The 21113-nt window shown below is 48.2% G+C and overlaps 1 protein-coding gene and 1 pseudogene across 5 annotated transcripts; both read left to right on the forward strand.

The window, feature by feature from the left end:
• Nucleotides 1-2983: 2983 nt before the first annotated feature.
• Nucleotides 2984-3631, forward strand: LOC100357536 (peptidyl-prolyl cis-trans isomerase-like 1 pseudogene; annotated as a pseudogene).
• Nucleotides 3632-5639: 2008 nt separating this feature from the next.
• LOC100358832 (histone-lysine N-methyltransferase PRDM9) lies at nt 5640-20726 on the forward strand. 5 transcript variants are annotated; one of them, XM_051838692.2, is made up of 10 exons: nt 5640-5898; nt 6030-6153; nt 6373-6480; nt 8772-8821; nt 11245-11401; nt 12499-12600; nt 13138-13409; nt 13797-13864; nt 15692-15885; nt 18802-20726. In XM_051838692.2, the coding sequence occupies exons 1-10, from the start codon at nt 5830-5832 to the stop codon at nt 20418-20420; spliced, it is 2763 nt and encodes a 920-aa protein (XP_051694652.2). In that variant the 5' UTR covers nt 5640-5829; the 3' UTR covers nt 20421-20726. The 5 variants fall into 5 exon arrangements, with proteins under 5 accessions (XP_051694652.2, XP_069912967.1, XP_069912968.1 ...); XM_070056866.1 differs by lacking the exons at nt 5640-5898; nt 6030-6153; nt 11245-11401 and having other exon boundaries at nt 6407-6480; XM_051838696.2 differs by lacking the exons at nt 5640-5898; nt 6030-6153; nt 6373-6480; nt 11245-11401 and having other exon boundaries at nt 8695-8821.
• The last annotated feature ends 387 nt before the right edge of the window (nt 20727-21113 follow it).

Here is a 21113-nt window from a genome sequence, read left to right on the forward strand (position 1 = left end):
CAGTCCTGCAGGTGGCAGCTTCACCACAGCACCGGCCCCTGGGTTGGCTTTCACTGCATGCTCACTCATGTTTGGTTTTCTTTGTTTTTGTTTGTTTGTCTGTTTGTGGCAGGTAGAATTAAAGACAGTGAGAAAGAGAGAGAGACAGAGAGAAAGGTCTTCCTTGCATTGGTTCACTCCCCAAATGGCCACAATGGCCGGAGCTGCGCCGATCTGAAGCCCGGAGCCAATTGCTTCTTCCTGGTCTCCCACACGGGTACAGGGACTCAAGCACTTGGGCCACCCTCCACTGCCCTCCCGGGCCACAGCAGAGAGCTGGACTGGAAGCGGGGCAACTGGGACTAGAACCGGAGCCCATATGGGATGCCAGTGCTGCAGGTGGAGGATTAACCTAGTGCGCCACAGCACAGGCCCCTCACTCACGATTTGTTGCTGTAGCTTATGATGCTGTTGTGGACTTCAGACCCAATGTTCCACGCTCTTCACACGCAGATTCTCCTGGAGTAACTGACCACAGCCTGTGAGGTGAAGAACCCTGAAAAGACAGAGTATTTAGAAAATGAAGTTAGTCAGGCTCCCTCACCCAGAAGCTGATACAATTCTGCTACTTAACTATTTGGCTGCCTGCCTGCATTTGTAACGTGCTGGGGGCAGAGATGAGTGCAGATTTTCACCGCAGATGCCCTCTGTGTGCGCTCCCCCAGGGCTGGGTGTTGGGCTGATCTGCGTGTGTGCCTCCTTGTAGCAGGAGTCTCCTAACAGGAAGTAGTCTTCTACATAAGGCCCAGGTGGAATTTCTTACCAAAATCCTGAGCTCTGAACAAAGAAGGGTTTTCCCTCGCATATGGTTTTAGCCTCCTTGTCTCCCTTACAGGGACTGGGAATTCTAATGTAACATGGCGGCCACAAGATGGATACATTACACATGGGAACAGAGTTACTGAAGATGTTTTCTTTCCACACTCTTACTTGTTGCAGTGGATTCGTTTCTGAGAGGAGGAGCGTGGTGGGGGCAAGAGGCGCAGAGTCACCACCAGAACCCAGGAGTCAGGTGAAAGCAGGCCTGAGGCAAGCAGCCTGCAGACTCGTTTATTTCAGTTGCTACAACAGCTTATATAGCCAAGGCAGCCAATCTGGTCAAGGAGCGGTCTGTGCCCTAACCAATCACACCCTGTTGCCAGGTAGTTTCTGAAGCCATCCAATCACAGCCTGTTGCCAGGCAGACTCCGCTGTCATGTGGTTTCTGAAACCATCCAATCATAGTCTGTTGCCAGGCAGTTTCTGTTGCAGCCATCTTGGCACGGCCTTCTCATTCCACCACACTTACTGAGCTGTAAGCTGTCTGGCGAGGGTTAACATCATTGCATCTTCTCTTGAAGTAGAACAGCTGGGACTAGAACCGGCGCCCATATGGGATGCTGCTGTTGTGGCAGAGGCCACTGCAGCAAGAATCGAGAGAAGCGGATCTGCAGTTAGCTCTGCAGTGGTTCTTCAGCTGGTCGGAAGCCAGACCTGATCTTCCTGGAGCACTCTCGAATTGTCCACAATAGCCAGAGCCGGGCCATGCCAAATGCAGGAGTCAGGAACTCAAGTTAGATTTCCCCGGTGAGTGGCGGGATCCATCACCTGCTGCCTCCCGACGTGTGCATTAGCAGGAAGGTGGAATCAGGGGCAAAGTGGGGACTTAAACCCAGGCAACTTGAAGAGAATCACTGAATCCAGGCTAAATGCATGTCGTCTCCTTCCTTCTGACTAGTTTACTGTAGAATGTTAACTTTATTGCTTCTATGGCTGAATAATATCCCACTGTGTGAGAGAATGTCAACAAGCTCATAGAAAGTGCGCTATGAAAAAATGTGCATAGATTTCATACATTTTTGGCAGCAAAATAAGCATCTTTTAAATTCATTTTCCATGAGCTTTTTGAAGTGTCCTCATATGGATACACAAATTGTGCACCTGTTCACTCACTGATGAACATTCAGGGAATTTCCAATTTCGGTTATGACAAACAGTGGGTCTACGGATACACAAGCACATTTGAGTGCAGCCTGCACTGCACAACGTTTCAGTCAGTGAGAGCCCAGATACACAACAGTGACCTCATAGACCGTACCACCGAGGCACGCTGTAATCATCTTAGTTTTTGTAGTACATAGCATGGCATTTACACAGCCAAAGCTGCACGATGGTGGATTTCTCAGGACATAAAACTCTCATTCAGCAACGCATGAGTGTACTTGCTTTCAATTGTTTCTAGACGTGGGACACCGGTCCATAAGGTATTTCTGTATTTAACTTTTTGAGAAAATCCCAAACTATTTTTCATAGCAGCTAGCTATGTATGTATGAAGGTTTTAACATATTAAGGCTCTAATGTCTTCACATCCTTTCCAATAATTATTCTCCCTTTCACAGTCTCCAACTGGGTGTGAAGTGGTATCTCCCTGGGTTTTTGATTTTCACTCCCCTAACTGGACAGCTTTTCACATGCTTGGTGAAAATCTGTACATTCTGACAAAAAATGATTGTGAAGTTTGTACTTTTGTTTCCATCCTATAAAAGTTGTTTATATATTCTGGGTACTTGACAGAAATGGGTCTCCAACTTTGTGTGCTACCTTTCCATTTTTAAAAAATTATAAAATGTACTATAATTAACTGTACTTGGATCTCGAATTTATTTATTCTGTTTAGCTGAAATTTTGTGTTTTATTAACCAAGACAAAGATATTCAAATGTATATCTTTCTCCAAATTTGGAAGGATTTGTGTTTTTTTAAAAAATGAGCTTCTTTAATTTTTTATCATCCTCTTCTCCAGCTGGAGTTCCAAGAGTTCAATATACATATTTGCTCTTTTGACACTATATCATAAATGCTTGCTTTATTCCGATTCATTTTTTTCTCCTCTGGCAGTGTAATTTCTTTTTCCCCATTTTTAATATTATTTATTTTTTATTTTTAAAGGTATTGGTTAGAGAGAAGGATTCCGCCAGCCTCGCCATGGCGGCGACTCCCCCAGACTCCTGGCAGCCGCCCAACGTTTACTTGGAGACCAGCATGGGCATCATTGTGCTGGAGCTGTACTGGAAGCATGCTCCAAAGACCTGCAAGAACTTTGCTGAGTTGGCTCGTCGAGGTTACTACAATGGCACCAAGTTTCACAGAATCATCAAAGACTTCATGATCCAGGGGGTGACCCAACGGGCACAGGTCGAGATGGTGCATCCATCTGTGGCAAACAGTTTGAAGACGAACTTCATCCAGACTTGAAATTCACTGGGGCTGGAATTCTCGCAATGGCCAACGCAGGGCCAGACACCAATGGCAGCCAGTTCTTTGTGACCCTCGCACCGACCCAGTGGCTTGACGGCAAGCACACCATTTTTGGCCGAGTGTGCCAGGGTATAGGAATGGTGAATCGAGTGGGAATGGTGGAAACCAACTCCCAAGACCGCCCTGTGGACGATGTGAAGATCATTAAGGCATACCCTTCTGGGTAGACCTCGTGGGCACACCCAGGTCTTCGGCCAACCAGCTTCCGCGTGACCTAGAATGACATGTAACTCTACAGCTCATTTTGGCCTGGCATATCATGGAGTTAGGGAAGCCTGGGCAGAAGTGCACCCTGACAGGATGCAGGTCACTGGGTGTGACCATCCTTCTCCTCGTGTGTGTCTGCTCCAGCCCACCTAGGACAGAATGAAGCAGACCCACTTCTGAGTGCTGGACCAAACTCCTTCCTGGGAGATTCATATTCTGGCCCACACTGCAGTTGTTTAGTGGCTGACAGTCACAGAATTCAAAACCAAGTCATGCCTCTGTGTATGCCCCCTTTCAGTCCCCTGTATTTGTAGGGAATGTATGCATCTCTCTTTCTGTTTTCCTCTCAAAACCAGAAATCAGCACTGCTGTTCCTGACACTTAGACATCCCACGCAAAGCCACATTGAATTTTTGCCAAGTGCAAAATGCATCCAACAATCAAGTTTTTAAGGAGGTGTCAAGTGAGGAATGATAATGTGTAATCAAGAAGTGAACTTATTTAAAGGAAGCAGAAGCATTGACCATTTTTTCCCTAGGAAGGAGTAGACATCTGTAGTGAATACAAGGATAGATTGAAAAAAAAAGCAGTTCTGTGGTAAAGAATCTTCCATTAAGTTTTTTTTTTTTAACCTAAGACTTTAAAGAAATCAGATGAGATTTTTATACATGAAGTTTTGTTTTCTTCAGAGTCTTTTTTGGGGCTGGCATTGTTGTGAAAGCAGGTAAAGCCATTGCCTGTGACACTGGCATCCCATATGGGGTCCCGTTCAAGTCCCAGCTGCTCTACTTCCGATCCAGCTCCCTGCTAGTGTGCCTGGGAGAGCCAGCAGAAGATGGCTCAGCCCCAGCCGTTGTAGCCATTTGGGGAGCGAACCAGCAGATGGAAGATCTCTCCACCTCACCCTTTGTCTCTCAGTAACTCTGCCTTTCAAATAAATAAAAATAAATCTTACAAAAAAAAAGGTATTGGTTAATATCTTAGATTCTCAGGGTTACAGAAAATGAATAATTCCTACAACACAACTCTCATATTAATGTGATATTAATAAAAAGAAAACAGACTCCAAGTAATTCATAGATACAATTATAATAAAATGATTATTTCCTCCCTCGGCTCAGGGGCGGGAAACCTCAGTCCAGCTCTGGGGTACCGGTGACGGACAGGCATGGCTCCGCCCCTTGTCCCGCCCCAGTAGCTCCCCGACCAATCGGCGGCCCGCGCCTCCCGGGGCGCCCCGCGCGGGTCTGACCTCCCCCACACGAGGGGCTCGCAGAGGGCGCGGCCGCGGCGAACAGCGCGTGAGGCGAGCGGGATGCACCGACGGGAGCCGGGAAACCCTGAAACCCCCAGCCCAGCGCCTCACATCCCCACCGCCTGAGAGACCCCGGATCCTGCCACCCCCTAACCTGATGGGCCCCCAAGGCCCTCAGCCGGGGACCGTGGGCGCGCCCCAAATCCCCAGCGCCTCACATCCCCTCAGCCTGGGGGACCCCGAATCCTGCCACCCCCTAAGCTGATGGACCCCCAAGGCCCTCAGCCGGGGACCGCGGGCGCGCCCCAAATCCCCAGCGCCTCACATCCCCTCCGCCTGAGAGACCCTGGATCCTGCCACCCCCTAACCTGATGGACCTCCACGGCCCTCAGCCGGGGACCGCGGGCGCGCCCCAAATCCCCAGCGCCTCACATCCCCTCCGCCTGAGAGACCCCGAATCCTGCCACCCCCTAAGCTGATGGACCCCCAAGGCCCTCAGCCGGGGACCGCGGGCGCGCCCCAAATCCCCAGTGCCGGTCCCAAACCCCTCAGCCTGGGGGACCCCTCAGCCCTCACCACAGAGACCCGGTTTCCCCACCGCGAGAGCCGCTCAGCCTGGAAACAACCCTGCGGCTTCCGAGGCCCCAGTGACCCCTCATGAGGGACCCCAAAACTCCTCGGCCCGAGACCCCAAACCTCGGCCTGAGAGACCCCAACCTCCGCCGCCTGTGGGGAAGTCCCTCCCTCTGACCGGCGGGGCCTGGACGGTCCACAGGGTCGCACCCCCACCCCACCCACCCACCCCGTCCAGCCCCGCGTCCCCGACCCCGCGACCTCGGGCGCCCCGCGTCTTCCCTGCACCACGAAGTGCCAGGGGGCAGGAGGGACGCGGCCTGCGAAGCGCCCGCCAGCCCCGGGGCTGCCCGCTGGTCCGCCCGCCCCGGCGCCGCCGCCCCGAGACGGGCCTGGCTCAGCGCCTTCTCTCCCGCAGGAGCCCTGGACGCAGACGGGAGTTGTGCGGGGCCCCGACCATGAGCGCCGCGGCTCCCGCGGAGCCGAGCCCGGGGGCAGACGCAGGCCAGGCGCGGGGGAAGCCGGAGGTGAGAGCCCGGGCCGCGCAGGTGTCAGCCCGGCGCGGGGAGGGCCCGACAGACGCTCCGCGCGGGAAGACAGGCTGGCTCCGCGCTCCGCCGCGACTCGGGCGTCGCCCAAGGGATCCGGCGTCTTTCAGGTCCAAGATGCCTTCCGGGATATTTCCATCTACTTCTCCAAGGAAGAGTGGGCAGAGATGGGCGAGTGGGAGAAGATCCGCTACCGGAACGTGAAGAGGAACTACTGCGCGCTAGTAGCCATAGGTACCCGGTCGGCGTGAACCCCTCGGTGCCTGCCTCTGCCCACCGTTCCCCTCTGCGCGGGGACGAATCTGGACGCGGAGTTTTGCAGTCTGGCCGTACAGAGCTCGCATCTGGACCTGGACTCTCCCAGTCCATCAGGCTTCGGGGTGCTTGTCCTGCCACCCTCTTTGTTCCTCCTCCCAGCTCTGCCCGCAGGGTGAAGATGTCGCTTCTTTCCAGGTCTCAGAGCCCCGCGACCGGCTTTCATGTGTCACCGAAGGCTGGCAGTCAGAGCCCGGGCGGATGACACGGAGGACTCCGACGAAGAATGGACGCCTAGGCAGCAAGGTGAGCGCCAGGAGGGCTCAGAGGCGACCGGAAACCAGTCTAGGGATCAGGCCCAGCAATGTCTCCAAGTTAGCAAAGGACACCTGTTACCTTCAGCACAGGGTGCAGCAAAACACCACTGCAGTTAGAGGCAACATCGTAGAACAGCAGCTGTGTTATGTAGAGACAACAAGTGGTACATGTATGAAATCTGGAAGTGCATGAAATAACAAATTCAGGGCAGCTTTGTTACTAGAAGGACGGACTGGCAGGTGGCTTCACGGTAGTTGGTTAGTTTTTTGCTTATCATTTTGAATTTTGTTTTTTGATTTTGAAATGAAGATAAAACTATCTAAAGCAGCCAAAATTGGCTGAATGGTGATGGATGTATAGATTTTTCAGTGTCACTCTCTATTTTCTCTATGTTTAAAATTTAACACATTTCTTTTAAAACTTATTTTTATTAAACATTGTTAATCAAGAGGCAATTAATCTTAAATTGCACATCCTCCCAAAAGCTTCCTAAGACTAATCTCATAAGTTTGATTACTGAATTAAATGTTTTAGAAGAAGTAACATAATATATAATCTATCCATGTATACTTAATCACACCACCTCATACTGTCACCTAAGAATGAACCTGTTTTCATTCTTGGAAAAGATTTGAGAGAGCTGTTTAATTTCCCTGATCTTTCCAACAAGTCACCACAGTAGGCATCCTGGAAATAAAAAGATGTGTAATTGATATAGAAGTGAGCAGTTCATTTCCTCTTCTACTGCTTGGGCAGGACAGTTTAGAAGATAAAGTCGATCTTCCTGAACTGGAGAAAGCCAACTTGGATTAAGTCTATGGTTTCCCATCTATGGATTTCAGATTCCTTAGGCTGTCGAGAGTAGAGTAAGAGGTGTGAAAGCCCACTGTTTGGTTGCACACAAAGACTTCAAAGTGAAAAGAAAGATTTTAGTGGGTAACATACCTCCATGGTTTACCACACATCTGTGCATCTTTATCTGGACTCAAAGTTTCCACCTTACTACTCAATTTGTTGTTGTTGTTTTTTTTTCATGTGATGAGAACTCACATAACACAACTGTACCCTAATGGTTTTAACAGTTTTAAGTGTTCAGTGTTGTTAATTATATGTACATTATTGTGCAACAGAGCTTTCAAACTGTTTCATCATACATGACTGAAAGTGTACTTGAATAACCACCTCCATTTCCTCCTTCCCCTATGGACTGAAATCAGCAATCGTGTTGGAGAATCAGAAAGTCAAAGTGAGGATTCAAGCACACAAACTTCTGTTTGGTTACAAATTTTACACATGTCTTACAGGGCTGGTGTGTGCATTGAGTAAGGTTTAAACAAAATAGATTTATGTCATGGTTACCAATCAGATTTAAAAATCAAGGAGAGATACAGTAACAGTTACAGTCTGGGTTTTTTATTAAGGGAGCACACTACAGTCTCAGGTTCTGATGTTGCCTCCATGCAGGGAGAGGCAAACAATGCTTTTGTTAATCATTTTTCCTATAAAGGCCCTAAAACAGAAGGCTTACTCCTGCTTAAGTTACAGCAGATGTTTCCTGTGTCATAGTTCAAAAAATGTGTTGCAGCTGAGGAGCTGAGTGCATGGTATCCTGCAGCAAAGACAGTGTCCTGATGACTTATGCCTCTTCAGTCCCCTTTCACGCTCAAGTCTGCATCCAAGACCCTTGAAAACACAATTCTACTCTGTTTCTATGAATTTCATGACTTTAGATACCTCATATAGGTAAAATCACCTATTTGTCTTTGTGTGTATTTGTCTTTTTGTGACAGGCTTACTTCATTTACTAAAATGTCAAGATTTATCCATGTTGTAGCATGTGGCAAGATTTCTTTCAAGTCCTCAATCCATTTTGAATTAATTTTTGTACAGTCATCCCTCAGTATCAACCCAGGTTCAGTTAAGTTTGTTTTTAAGTATTTTATTCTTTTTGATGCTGTTGAAGAGGAGGTTCCTTTCTTAATTTCCTTTTGGGATTTTTCATTGTTAGTGTACAGAAACACAACTGAGCTTTTTTAAAGATTTGTCTATTGTTATTTTTTATTTGAAAGGAAGAATTACAGAAAGGGAGGGAGGGAGAGGGCGAGATCGTCTGACGACTGATGCACTCCCCAAATGGCCACAGAAAGCATTGTTATGTCACATCGGGATCATATTTGGAATCATCACTCTACTCTCTGGCTCAGAATTCTTCCTCTAATGAGGATTTCCAAAGTTTTGAAACATTTACCAACCAACACTGATTTGTTGTCACCTTCCAGTCAAACCTCCTTGGATGGCCTTCAGAACGGAACACAGCAAACACCAGAAGGTGAGTATCTCCCAGATCCCTTTCACTAGAAAAATTTTCCTCATGGGCCCATCACGGGCAAGAGGAGAAGGCACAGCGTATACTAGGAGCTGCCATTTCCTCTCCGGGTCTCTTTAGCATAATGTCTGACAGCATCATGGAGAGGAAGTAAGAATGGCAAAATAATCACTACCACTTGTTTTGTTTTCATAGTATTTCAGGCCTTATTTTTAAGCATTTTACGTGAATAAACCCATTTAAACCTTCCAACAACCCTGTGAGGCAGGTACTAAAATATACTAGTTTTATAGATGAGGAATCTGAGGCACAGAAATGTTGAGTTATGTGCTTGAGATTACAGTGAGTGGTTGTATAATCCAACCCAAAACTCCTCATCTAGAGCGCTTCCAAGCTCATTAGCACTTGCATAGCTTTGCAAAGTTTGTGCTTTTTAAATCACACATGTTTACATCATTCTTCTGATTATCTCAGTCTGTTTTTCTCTGCTGTAGTAAAGTGAGAGATGCATTAAGCAGTCTGAATAAAGGAAGCTTATAAAGATACGGGCAATTTGTACTGTGAGTGGTCCAAATGAAGAATGAGAAGGGGTCCCCACCTCATAAGGGACCCGTTCTGATAAGAGGAAGCAGTTCCAAGCCCTGATGAGTTTTGGGTTTCCTGATTGAGAAGCAGGAAGTAAGATAATGACTTCAAGTTTCAGACAGGTTCATATGTTCAGTAGAAATGTATCTTCTGCAACTAATTTCAAATCCTCATTCCTGAAGGAGGAAATGACAGCTTCTTCCTCTGAGCTCTATTTAGGCAACTTATTTTTTTTGTTTGGAATTATTTATTTGGCCTGTTGCCTCTGCATTATGAGTTGAGAGCCAAGTTCATTCCAATTCTTCTCTCTCTCTCTTTAACTATTTATTTATTTGAAAGTCAGAGTTACACTCAGAGAGAAGGAGAGGTAGAGAGAGAGAAAGAGAGGTCTTCCATCCACTGGTTCACTCCTCAGTTGGTCGCAACGGCCAGAGCTGTGCCAATCCGAAGCCAGAAGCCAGGAGCTCCCTCCAGGTCTCCCACGTGGGTGAAGGGGCCCAGGGACTTGGGCCATCTTCTACTGCTTTCCTAGGCCATAGCAGAGAGCTGGATTGGAAGTGGAGCAGCCAGGTCTCGAACTGGCGCCATATGGGATGCCGGCACTGCAGGTAGCAGCTTTACCCGCTACACCACGGCACCAGCCCCCAATTCTTCTCAGAACCATGAAGAACCTCTCACTGTTTTCTGGGATACTGATTCAAAATTTTACTAATTAAACAAGTAGTAATAGGTCCAAGGAATGCTGAAGATAAAATCTTTGAGTCAGATTTCAACTTTAAAGATTATTGAAGAGGTAAATTAATAATAGGACTGTAGGAAAAATTATTAATCTCACATTCGTGCCATATTCAATAGCTCATAATGAACATTACCATATCACATGCATATCAGTTTACAGATCAAGAAAACAAGCTGAAGAGAATTAACTAATGGTACACCCTGATTCAACAGAATTGACACAGACACCCATGAATTGCAAAGTCAAATATTATTCTCAGGATATTGCAATTTGCAGATTGAGCACCATGCTCCATTTCCACCAGTCTCACTGCTTCCACGTCCTCCCAGCCTCACTGATGCACATTTATGTTCCAGGTCTATTTTATGCCCTCTCTGTTCTACGTTTCCCCTTCCACCAGATGTCGACTGGTTTATGGAAGATAGCTTCCTTTTCTCTATAAGCCCTTCTGCCTTCTTTCACAGACTTTGTCTGTTCTCTAGCTCATCTTCCCAAGTATTCGCTCTCCCGCACTTGCATCTGTACAAAAGAAACTGAAAACCAGTTGGAGAGAAAGAGCCTTAAGGCATAGATTCTAGCCCTGGATTCAGTGAGATTCTTCATGGCTCTAAGAATTGGGGGCTGGCGCTGTGGTGTAGCAGGTAAAGCTGCCACCTGCAGTGCTGGCATCCCATATGGGCGTCAGTTCGAGTCCTGGCTGCTCCACTTCCAATCCAGCTCTCTGCTATGGCCTAGGAAAGCAGTAGAAGATGACCCAAGTCCTTGGGCCCCTGCACCCACGTGGGAGACCTGGAGGGAGCTCCTGGCTTCGGATTGGCACAGCTCTGGCCGTTGTGGCCAACTGGGGAGTGGATCAGTGGATGGAAGACCTCTCTTTCTCTCTCTCTGCCTCTCCTTCTCTCTGAGTGCAACTCTGACTTTCACATAAATAGATATTTAAAAACACCCACTTAGATGTTGCTTTTCCCTCAAGTATTCACACATTAGATATTTCCAGAGACGATGAAGCACTAAATAAAGTCATGTGTGTGAAAACACACTGCAAGCCCTAAGGAACTAAAGAAATGAAAATTATCTTTTTAATGTGACTCTTACATTAAAGGGGATGCCCAGGTTGCCTGTAAATAATGAATCTAGTTTGAAGGAATTGTCAGGAACAGCAAATTTGCTGAAGACAACTGGCTCAGAGGAGGACCAGAAACCATCGTTCCCTCCTAAAGAAACGAGGACATCTGGACAGCACTCCACACGAAAATTGGGTAAAGAGAAAGTACTTTGGCGACTTCAGTCCCTCCAGGCCCTCTGGATGAAGGCTGATGAGGATGACTGAGATATGTGGGGCATACTTTGAATGGGTCTGGACTTATGCTGGATTAAGCTAGGAGACCAAAAATTGATTGTAATATTGAATAGCAGGTGAACACATTAATTCTGAATTCACGTACTTGGGTTATAGTCCACACAAAAGTATTGGAGCCTTTGGGAAATCATAAATTCTCTGAGCTCCTGAGTGCTAACATGCAAAATGAGGATAAGGATACATAGCTGATATACAACAATTTCCCAGACAGGAAATCAGTTGGCCTAGTAGTGAAGACGCCCATGTCTGGCTCTGCTGCTGACACCAGCTTCATGCTGATATAACCCTGGGACACAGTGATGACTCAAGTGAGTGGGTTCTTGCCATCCATGTGAGAGATCTGGACTGAGTTCCCTGCTCCCAGCTTTGGCTGCTACTGCAGCTATTTAGGGAGTGAACCAGTGGATGGCAGCTTGCCCTTTCACTTCCTCTCTCTGTCTCTCTTTGCCTCTTAAATTAACAATTTTTTAAAAGTTCATGGAAAAGGAATTAAAACCTAAGTTTATTTTAGTGAAAAACCATTTTTTAAATCCATGCGGTTTTTCTGTGAACTCTTTGAAGACACTTCATATTATTTGAAAGCATTAAAAAAATAAAATAATTGATACATGCAAGGTGGCCAATAAATTGATCTTTGATGGTACAAACCACATTTTCTTAGTGAGATATGTCTAGGCCTCTGCTCAATACTTAATATGTACTATATCCTCAAAAATGTTTTATGAATGAACAAAGTGTTTTTATAAGTATAAATGTTGAGAGATTAAATCTGCTGATGGGAACAGTTAGAAACTTAAATTCAGTTAGACATTGTCATTTGGTAAGTGTGGAGCCTTGGTCTCTCTGAGCCAATATTTAAGAGCAGGAGATGAGGTAGAGGGAAGATATGTAAAAGCATAGGTGATAATTTGATGATAGGAGGTTTCACATTTTCAGATAAAGCAGGAATAAACATTCTGTACTCCTAACTTCACTCACCTACTCTCTCCAACTCAGGACTTAGAAGGAAGAATATTGAAGTGAAGATGTACAGCTTTCGAAAAAGAAAGAGTCAGGCATACAAAGAGTGCAGTGAGCCTCAGGATGACGATTACCTCTGTAAGTGACCCTCTGGCCCACTCACACTCAAGGCTCCTATGTCCTGACTCAAAATTCATCTCATCATTTGGCCCCACTTCGTCCCCTTCCTCTTATAACTTGGAGTGCAAGATTGAGGCTGGGGGCCGGCGCCGTGACTCAGTTGGTTAATCCTTCGCCTGCGGCGCTGGCATCCCATATGGGCGCTGAGTTCTAGTCCTGGTTGTTCCTCTTCCAGTCCAGCTCTCTGCTGTGGCCTGGGAAGGCAGTGAAAGATGGCCCAAGTGCTTGGGCCCCTTGCACCCATGTGGGAGACCAGGAGGAGGCGCCTGGCTCCTGGCGTACTGCCCGCCATAGCGGCCATTACGGGGGTGAACCAACAGAAGGAAGACCTTTCTGTCTCTCTCTCTCTCTCACTGTCTGTCACTCTACCTGTCAAATATATAAATAAATAAAAGATTGAGGCTAAATGATGTGAGTGCTGGGCTGTTCCTGAAGCTCTCTATACCCAGCAACAAGCAGTATACTTTTACTAATCCTTGCTGCTCTCCTCTCCAGATTGTGAGAAGTGTCAGAACTTCTTCCTAGACAGCTGTGCTGTTCACGGACCACCCATATTTGTAAAGGACAGTGCAGTGGACAAGGGGCATCCCAATCGCTCAGTCCTCAGCCTGCCCCCTGGGCTAAGAATTGGACCATCAGGCATCCCTGAGGCTGGGCTTGGAGTATGGAACGAGGCATCAGATCTGCCACTGGGTCTGCACTTTGGTCCCTACGAGGGCCAGATCACAGAAGAGGAGGAGGCAGCCAACAGCGGGTACTCCTGGCTGGTGAGAAGTGCTTCCCTCGCCTGTCTTCTGGCTCCCCACATCCCTTCTGTGCCTTTGGTGGGATGTCTCCTCCCACGTATTAGGACATAGATGGGGACAACATGATTAGCTCACTCAGCAGTCTTTGCACAGATGCGGAACTCCTGTGTAAAGATGGCAGGTTACGACAGAGCAGGGCCGTAAGAGACAAAGCAGGTGTCCTCCCTGTGGTCCTCTGCTCTGACTATAAATCAACTCAGATGTCTGCTGATGAGCAGGAGATCAACATGTGGTCACAACTCGTTTCTGAATCCATGTAAGCCCAAAGAGCACTGATGATAGCTGAGTAAAGTAATTCTGAATTCTTCCCACTCCAGGGAGAGTTTAACTTATTTTTCTGAAATTCAGATCACCAAGGGGAGAAACTGCTATGAGTATGTGGATGGAAAGGATAGATCTTGGGCCAACTGGATGAGGTAAGGCCCAGAGCAAGTCGCGTTCTGGGGAGGACGCTTCTCTCTCACAAGCTGAGATTCCTTTCCTTCTCCTTACGCCTCCCTCAGTGACCCCATGCTCCTCGGTTTTCTCCAGACACTGCTCTTCAATATCATGGCCATTTTTAAAAAGATATAAAATATAAATACTATATCTTTTATCAAAACATAAATCTATATGCTAGACAAAACTGGGGCACAAGGATAAGCTTTGAGGAGCCTAGATCTACTGGCTACTCACCCTTTGTCTAATCAACATTTATTAAGCACTTCCTTTGTGGAAAATGGATTTCAATACCTGGACAGCCCATGAAACCTGTGTCCTTAACTATAATTTTCCCATTATTTGGAGAAGTGCACAGTGCCTGAACAACTTAAAGCACAGGAAGTCGGCCGGCGCCACGGCTCACTAGGCTAATCCTCCGCCTGCGGCTCCGGCACTCCGGGTTCTAGTCTCACTTGGGGTGCCGGTTCTGTCCCGGTTGCTCCTCTTCCAATCCAACTCTCTGCTGTGGCCCAGGAAGGCAGTGGAGGATGGCCCAAGTGCTTGGGCCCTGCACCCGCATGGGAGACCAGGAGGAAGCGCCTGGCTCCTGGCTTCAGATCAGCGCAGCATGCTGGCTGTGGCGGCCATTGCGGGGTGAACCAACGAAAGGAAGACCTCTCTGTCTCTCTCTCTCAGTGTCCACTCTGCCTGTAAAAAAACAACAACAACAACAAAAAAAAAAAAAAAAAAAAAAACCATAGGAAGTCTTCCCAGCCACAGTGAAATCAAAACTGGATTCTGGAGACTGGTGTTATGGTGCAGCAGGTTGAGCCACTGCCTGTGATGCCAGCATCCCACATGAATGCTGGTTTGAATCCCATCTACTCCACTTCCCATCCAGCTCCCTGCTAATGTACCCAGGAAAGCAGCGGAGGATGGCCCAAGATTTTGGACCCCTGCACCTACCCTGGCTGTTGCAGCCATTTGAGGAGTAAGCCAGCGGATTCACTATCATTCCCTTTCTTTTCCACCGCCCCCCATCATTCTGCCTTTCAAATAAATAAAAATAAATATTTTTTTAAAGGATGGGGTTCTGAATCCAGCGGAGAAGTGAGCTGTGGCAGGGCCATGGGTCTCTGCCGAGTGCCCCAGCCCTGCTCTGCTCTGTAAGGGGTTCCCCCTTCATCATGGGATAGGGAAATTGAATAACGAGGACATTGGCCGTTTCTGTGGGAACCTGGGAAGGTAGGGGAATGGCATCTGGGTACTGTGAGGAGATTAAAGGAAGGCAGACTTCAGCCAGTGACTCTCTGGAGGCAAAAAGCAGGCTCACACGGCAAGTTCTGTGGCACCAAACAAATTAGTTTGGAGTTTGGAGAAGCTAGGCATCACTGTACTTTGTGGCCAGTCAAGGTGGAAGTCTGGACTGGGTTTTTAAATGGTTAATTAGGAAAGAGAGAAAAGCGTGCTTGGCAGGATGAGCACTACAAATAGGACTTGGAACTGGGAACTCACTGACCTTGTGAGAGAAACCTGGGCAGAAACAGAAGGTTCTCCCTAGGTACAAATAGGACTTGGAACAGGGAACTCACTGACCTCGTGAGAGAAACCTGGGTAAAAACAGAAGGCTCTCCCTGGATACAAACAAGACTTGGAACAGGGAACTCACTGACCTTGTGAGAGAAACCTGGGCAGAAACAGAAGGTTCTCCCTGGGGCAGGGGTGGGGGGAACCAAGGGGGAGGGTGGAGGCCTGGCCATCATGTGATGAGTTAGACTCAAATCTGACATGGAATGGGAACTCAGCATCTGTCTCCACCTCAGGTATGTGAACTGTGCCCGGAACGACGAGGAGCAGAACCTGGTGGCCTTTCAGTACCACAAGCAGATATTCTACCGCACCTGCCAGGTCATCAAGCCTGGCTGTGAGCTGCTGGTCTGGTATGGGGACGAATATGGCCAGGAGCTGGGGATCAAGTGGGGCAGCAAGTGGAAGGAAGAGCTCACAGCAGGGAGAGGTAGGTAGCACTATTGTTCTTTAAAATGAAAGAAAAGAAGCATTCTTCATGGGAATTTTTGTGGTTCAACTCTAAATAGATCAAATGTAATATAAAGTCAGTCAAATTTCACATCAGGTGTTTTTTAAATTAAGGATTCTTTTTTGAATATTTATTTATTCATTTGAAAGGTAAAGTTACAGAGAGAAGGAGATGGAGAGACAGAGATCTTCCATTCACTGGTTCACTCCCCAAATGGCTGCACCAGCTGGGGCTGGACCAGGCTGAAGCCAGGAGCCTGGAATCCATTGGAGTCGCACAGCGGTGCAGAGCCCCGAGCACATGGGCCGTCTTCCGTTGCTGTCCCAGGTCCGTTGCCAGGGAGCTGGACGAAGTGGAGCAGCCAGGACTCAAACCAGCAAGCATATCAGTATTGCAGGCAGCAACTTAACCCATTGTGCCACAACACTAGCTCTTACAGATTTAAAGATTCATTTTATGGGGCTGGCACTGTGGTGTAGTGGGTAAAGCCACAGCCTGCAGTGTCAGCATCCATTTATGGGCGCTGGATCAAGACCTAGCTGTTTCACTTCAGATCCAGCTCCCTGCTATGGCCTGGGAAAGCAGTAGAAGATGGCTGGCCCAAGTGCTTGGGCCCCGGCATCCACATGGAGACCTGGATTCAGAAGCTCCTGGCTCCTGGCTTCAGATCAGCGCAGCTCTGGCCATTGTGGCCATTTGGGGAATGAACCAGTGGATGGAAGATCTCTCTTTGCTTCTGCCTCTTTGTAACTCTGCCTTTCAAATAAATAAATATAAAAATTTCATTTTATATGTCTGACTCTTAGAAACAACTGTTATATTTCAAATTTTTTTCTGTTTTTATATTTTAAGTACTTTATGCATAAAATGTCCCACAGCACACTGCGTTGAAAGTGTCCAAGGCAAAAAGGACTTCTTTGGCACCTGCCAGCTCTCTCATCAAGGAAGGTTCTTCTGCTCTTTTAGCTGTTTTTTTTTTTTAGATTGATTTATTTATTTGGAAGTCAGAGTTACACAGAAAGAAGAGAGGGAGAGGGAGAGGGAGAGGGAGAGGGAGAGGGGGAGAGGGAGGGAGAGGGAGGGAGGGAGGGAGGGAGGGAGAGAGAGAGAGAGAGAGAGAGAGAGAGAGAGAGAGAGGTCGGTCTTCTATCTGCTGGTTCACTCCCCAGATGGCCACAATGTTTGGAGCTGCACCAATCTGAAGCCAGGAGCCAGGAGCTTCCCCTAGATGTTCTTGAATTTTTTAAAAAAGATTTGTTTATTTATTTGATAGGCAGAGTTACAGAGATGGAGAGACAGAGAGCTTCTAACTGTTGGTTCACTTCTCAAAAAGCCACAATAACTGGGGCTGGGTCAGGTCAAAACCAGGAGCTTCTTGGTTTCCCACATGGGTGGCAGGGGCCCAGAGACTCGGACCATCTTCCACTGCTTTCCCAGTGGAAAGATGGGAGGATCAGGGAACTGGATCCAGCAGGGAGCTGGATCAGAAGTGAAGCAGCAGGGACTCCAACGGGCACCCATATGGGATGCCAGCACTGCAGGCCATGGCTTAACCCACTGTGCCACAGCACCAGCCCCTAGATTTTTTTTGAGTGAGATGAAGACAGCTGTGGAGGTTTGCGTTCTGTGTTGAGATGATGCTGTGGTCAGCTTTCAGAAAACAGAGTGTTGAGGGTGACCCCTTCAGAGCGTGTACCTGAGTGAAGCTGGGATCAGAGAGGTGAGAAGTCTGATACAAGATGTATTTTTCAATCAGGACTTCATACTGCATGGGAAATGGGCAAATGCTGAATAAAATAAGTTAGGAATGAATGGCGTGAGGCCTGAGGACATGTTTTCACTTTGTGATTTGCAAAGCACTAACAAACAATTCATGGCCTAGTTGAGGCAGCAAAACCCAGAGTCCTTCAGTCCCTGGAACCTGGATGCTCTCTTGCCCAGCCTGAGTTCCACCTCCCAGTGAGATCAGGCACGTGAGCCCTCTTTCTGAATGGAGAGACTAAAACACGGATCTACTCTCAGGTGCTCTCTTAAACACTATGTGACTTCCACATTTGTGTGTCTCAAGGGTGAGTGACTCCCAACTTAATAGATCCCTTTCTCTTCAACGGGAATGTCATGAGAGAAAATCCACCCTAAGTGACCAGTGTAGTTGTTTCTCAACAGAATAAAATAGCCATAGACATGTCAGGAAAAGTGACCTCCCCATGTGAGCGGAGGAAGGTACAGCAGATGATCAGGGAGGGTCCAATGAAGAAAGCATCTGGGATGTGGGTAGAGGTCTCTGGAACCCCAGCTATGACACAGTGAAGTTGCAGGATGCTACTTGAAAACCCTTAGTCTTAGGGCTGGCACTGTGGAATAGTAGGTAAAGCTGCTGCCTGCAGTGCCGGCATCCCATATGGGTGCCAGTTCGAGACCCGGCTGTACCACTTCCGACCCAGCTCTCTGCTATGGCCTAGGAAAGCAGTAGAAGATGGCCCAAGTCCTTGGGCCCCTGCACCCATGTGGGAGACCCAGAGGAAGCTCCTGGCTTCGGATCAGCTCCGGCCGTTGTGGCCAATTGGAGAGTGAACCAGCAGATGGAAGACTTTTCTCTCTCTCTCTCTGCCTCTCCTCTCTCTGTGTAACTCTGACTTTCAAATAAATACATAAATCTTAAAAATAAAAAAGCCCTTAGTCTGGCCGATACGTAGAAAAGGCCTCTGATGTGGGCTTTCTGGATATCTGAAGATGTAGAGAAAAATAGAATGAAAAAAAAAATACACCATACAGGAATGCTTGGGTTGCTAACATGTACAGAACAAATAGTGGAGCTGGCCTCACTCATGGCAATGCAGATGGCCAGCCTGCTTGTCTGTTTCTGCCCTAACCAAAAACCTCCTCTTTCGGCAGAGCCAAAGCCAGAAATCCATCCCTGTCCCTCGTGCTCTCTGGCCTTCTCCAGTCACAAGTTCCTCAGTCAACACATGGAGTGCAGTCACTCCTCTCAGATCTTCCCAGGAGCACCTGCAAGAAATCACCTGCAACCAGCGAATCCCTGTCCAGGGAAAGAGCATCAGAAGCTGTCTGATCCACAGAGCTGGAATGACAAAAACGAAGGTCAAGATGTCAAAGAAAAGTCCAGATTCTCGTCCAAAAGGACAAGGCAGAAGGCGATCTCAAGGGCTTTTTCCAGCCTTCCCAAAGGACAAGTGGAGACCTCAAGGGAGGGTGAGAGAATGATAGAGGAAGAGCCTAGAATAGGCCAAGAACTGAATCCAGAGGACACAGGCAAATCATCTGTGGGGGCAGGGCTGTCAAGAATTGCAGGAGTCAAGTATAGAGATTGTAGGCAAGGCCTCAGTGACAAGTCACACCTCATTAATGGCCAGAGAGCACACACAGGGGAGAAGCCCTATGCTTGCAGGGAGTGTGGGCGAGGCTTCACAGTGAAGTCACACCTCATCAGTCACCAGAGGACACACACAGGGGAGAAGCCCTATGCTTGCAGGGAGTGTGGGCGAGGCTTCACAGTGAAGTCAGACCTCATCAGGCACCAGAGGACACACACAGGGGAGAAGCCCTATGCTTGCAGGGAGTGTGGGCAAGGCTTCACAGTGAAGTCAAACCTCATCAGTCACCAGAGGACACACACAGGGGAGAAGCCCTATGCTTGCGGGGAGTGTGGGCGAGGCTTCACACAGAAGTCACACCTCATCAGGCACCAGAGGACACACACAGGGGAGAAGCCCTATGCTTGCAGGGAGTGTGGGCGAGGCTTCACAGTGAAGTCAGCCCTCACTACTCACCAGAGGACACACACAGGGGAGAAGCCCTATGCTTGCAGGGAGTGTGGGCGAGGCTTCACAGTGAAGTCACACCTCATCAGTCACCAGAGGACACACACAGGGGAGAAGCCCTATGCTTGCAGGGAGTGTGGGCGAGGCTTCACAGTGAAGTCAGACCTCATTACTCACCAGAGGACACACACAGGGGAGAAGCCCTATGCTTGCAGGGAGTGTGGGCGAGGCTTCACAGTGAAGTCAGACCTCATCAGGCACCAGAGGACACACACAGGGGAGAAGCCCTATGCTTGCAGGGAGTGTGGGCGAGGCTTCACACAGAAGTCAGCCCTCATCAGGCACCAGAGGACACACACAGGGGAGAAGCCCTATGCTTGCAGGGAGTGTGGGCGAGGCTTCACAGTGAAGTCAGACCTCATCAGTCACCAGAGGACACACACAGGGGAGAAGCCCTATGCTTGCAGGGAGTGTGGGCGAGGCTTCACACAGAAGTCAAACCTCATCAGGCACCAGAGGACACACACAGGGGAGAAGCCCTATGCTTGCAGGGAGTGTGGGCGAGGCTTCACAGTGAAGTCACACCTCATCAATCATCTGAGGGCACACACAGGGGAGAAGCCCTATGCTTGCAGGGAGTGTGGGCGAGGCTTCACAGTGAAGTCAGACCTCATCAGTCACCAGAGGACACACACAGGGGAGAAGCCCTATGCTTGTAGGGTGGATGGGTAAATCAGGGGGAAAAAAATCACATTTCAGCAACCACCGGGGGACAAGTGTGGCCACCACACACCTCCACACTGCAGCTCAGAGAGGTCTTCCAAAGTCTGCTGACTCCTGACCTTCCTCAATAGTGCAGAGATAAGAAATAACTGATTCAACATCCCTCCACTTTTATAAGAGATGAGTTAGAAAAACAGGAGAGTTGCCTGAGTGTTCATGGGATGTTGACTTGTGTTTGTTTCCCACACCAATCCCGTTTTGTTTTATTTATTTCTTGGTCTCTTCTAATAAAATTTTGTCTCCATGCAAATCTGAAGCCCAAGCACATGCCTATTCTGCTCTTACTAAGGACAAGAGTTCCAGCTCAGGTCTCTACAGGAATTTAGCCCTGAAAAGCTGTGAGCCTGCAGTCACTCTGGCTAAATTACTGGAGGATCAGCTCAGGGCTCTGGGAAAGAAACCCAGGAACTGATACACAGTCAGGGCCAGGAAGGGGTTGTCTGTCTCCTGGAGTGTGGCTGCTTCCGCCTGGCCTCCACTCTGAGATCCTCCTACCTCGGCTTCTCCTGGCTCCTTTCCTGCTGTCTCCAGCCTCTGCGCCCTCAGAGGCAAAAGCCAGAGACATGTTTGTGTGTGTGTGTTGGGGGGAGTGCAGGTGTGGTGCATCTGCATGTTTGTACCTTGCATGTCTGTGTGGGTGCA

This window comes from Oryctolagus cuniculus, chromosome 14, assembly GCF_964237555.1.
Source record: "Oryctolagus cuniculus chromosome 14, mOryCun1.1, whole genome shotgun sequence".
Taxonomy (NCBI): Eukaryota; Metazoa; Chordata; class Mammalia; order Lagomorpha; family Leporidae; genus Oryctolagus; species Oryctolagus cuniculus.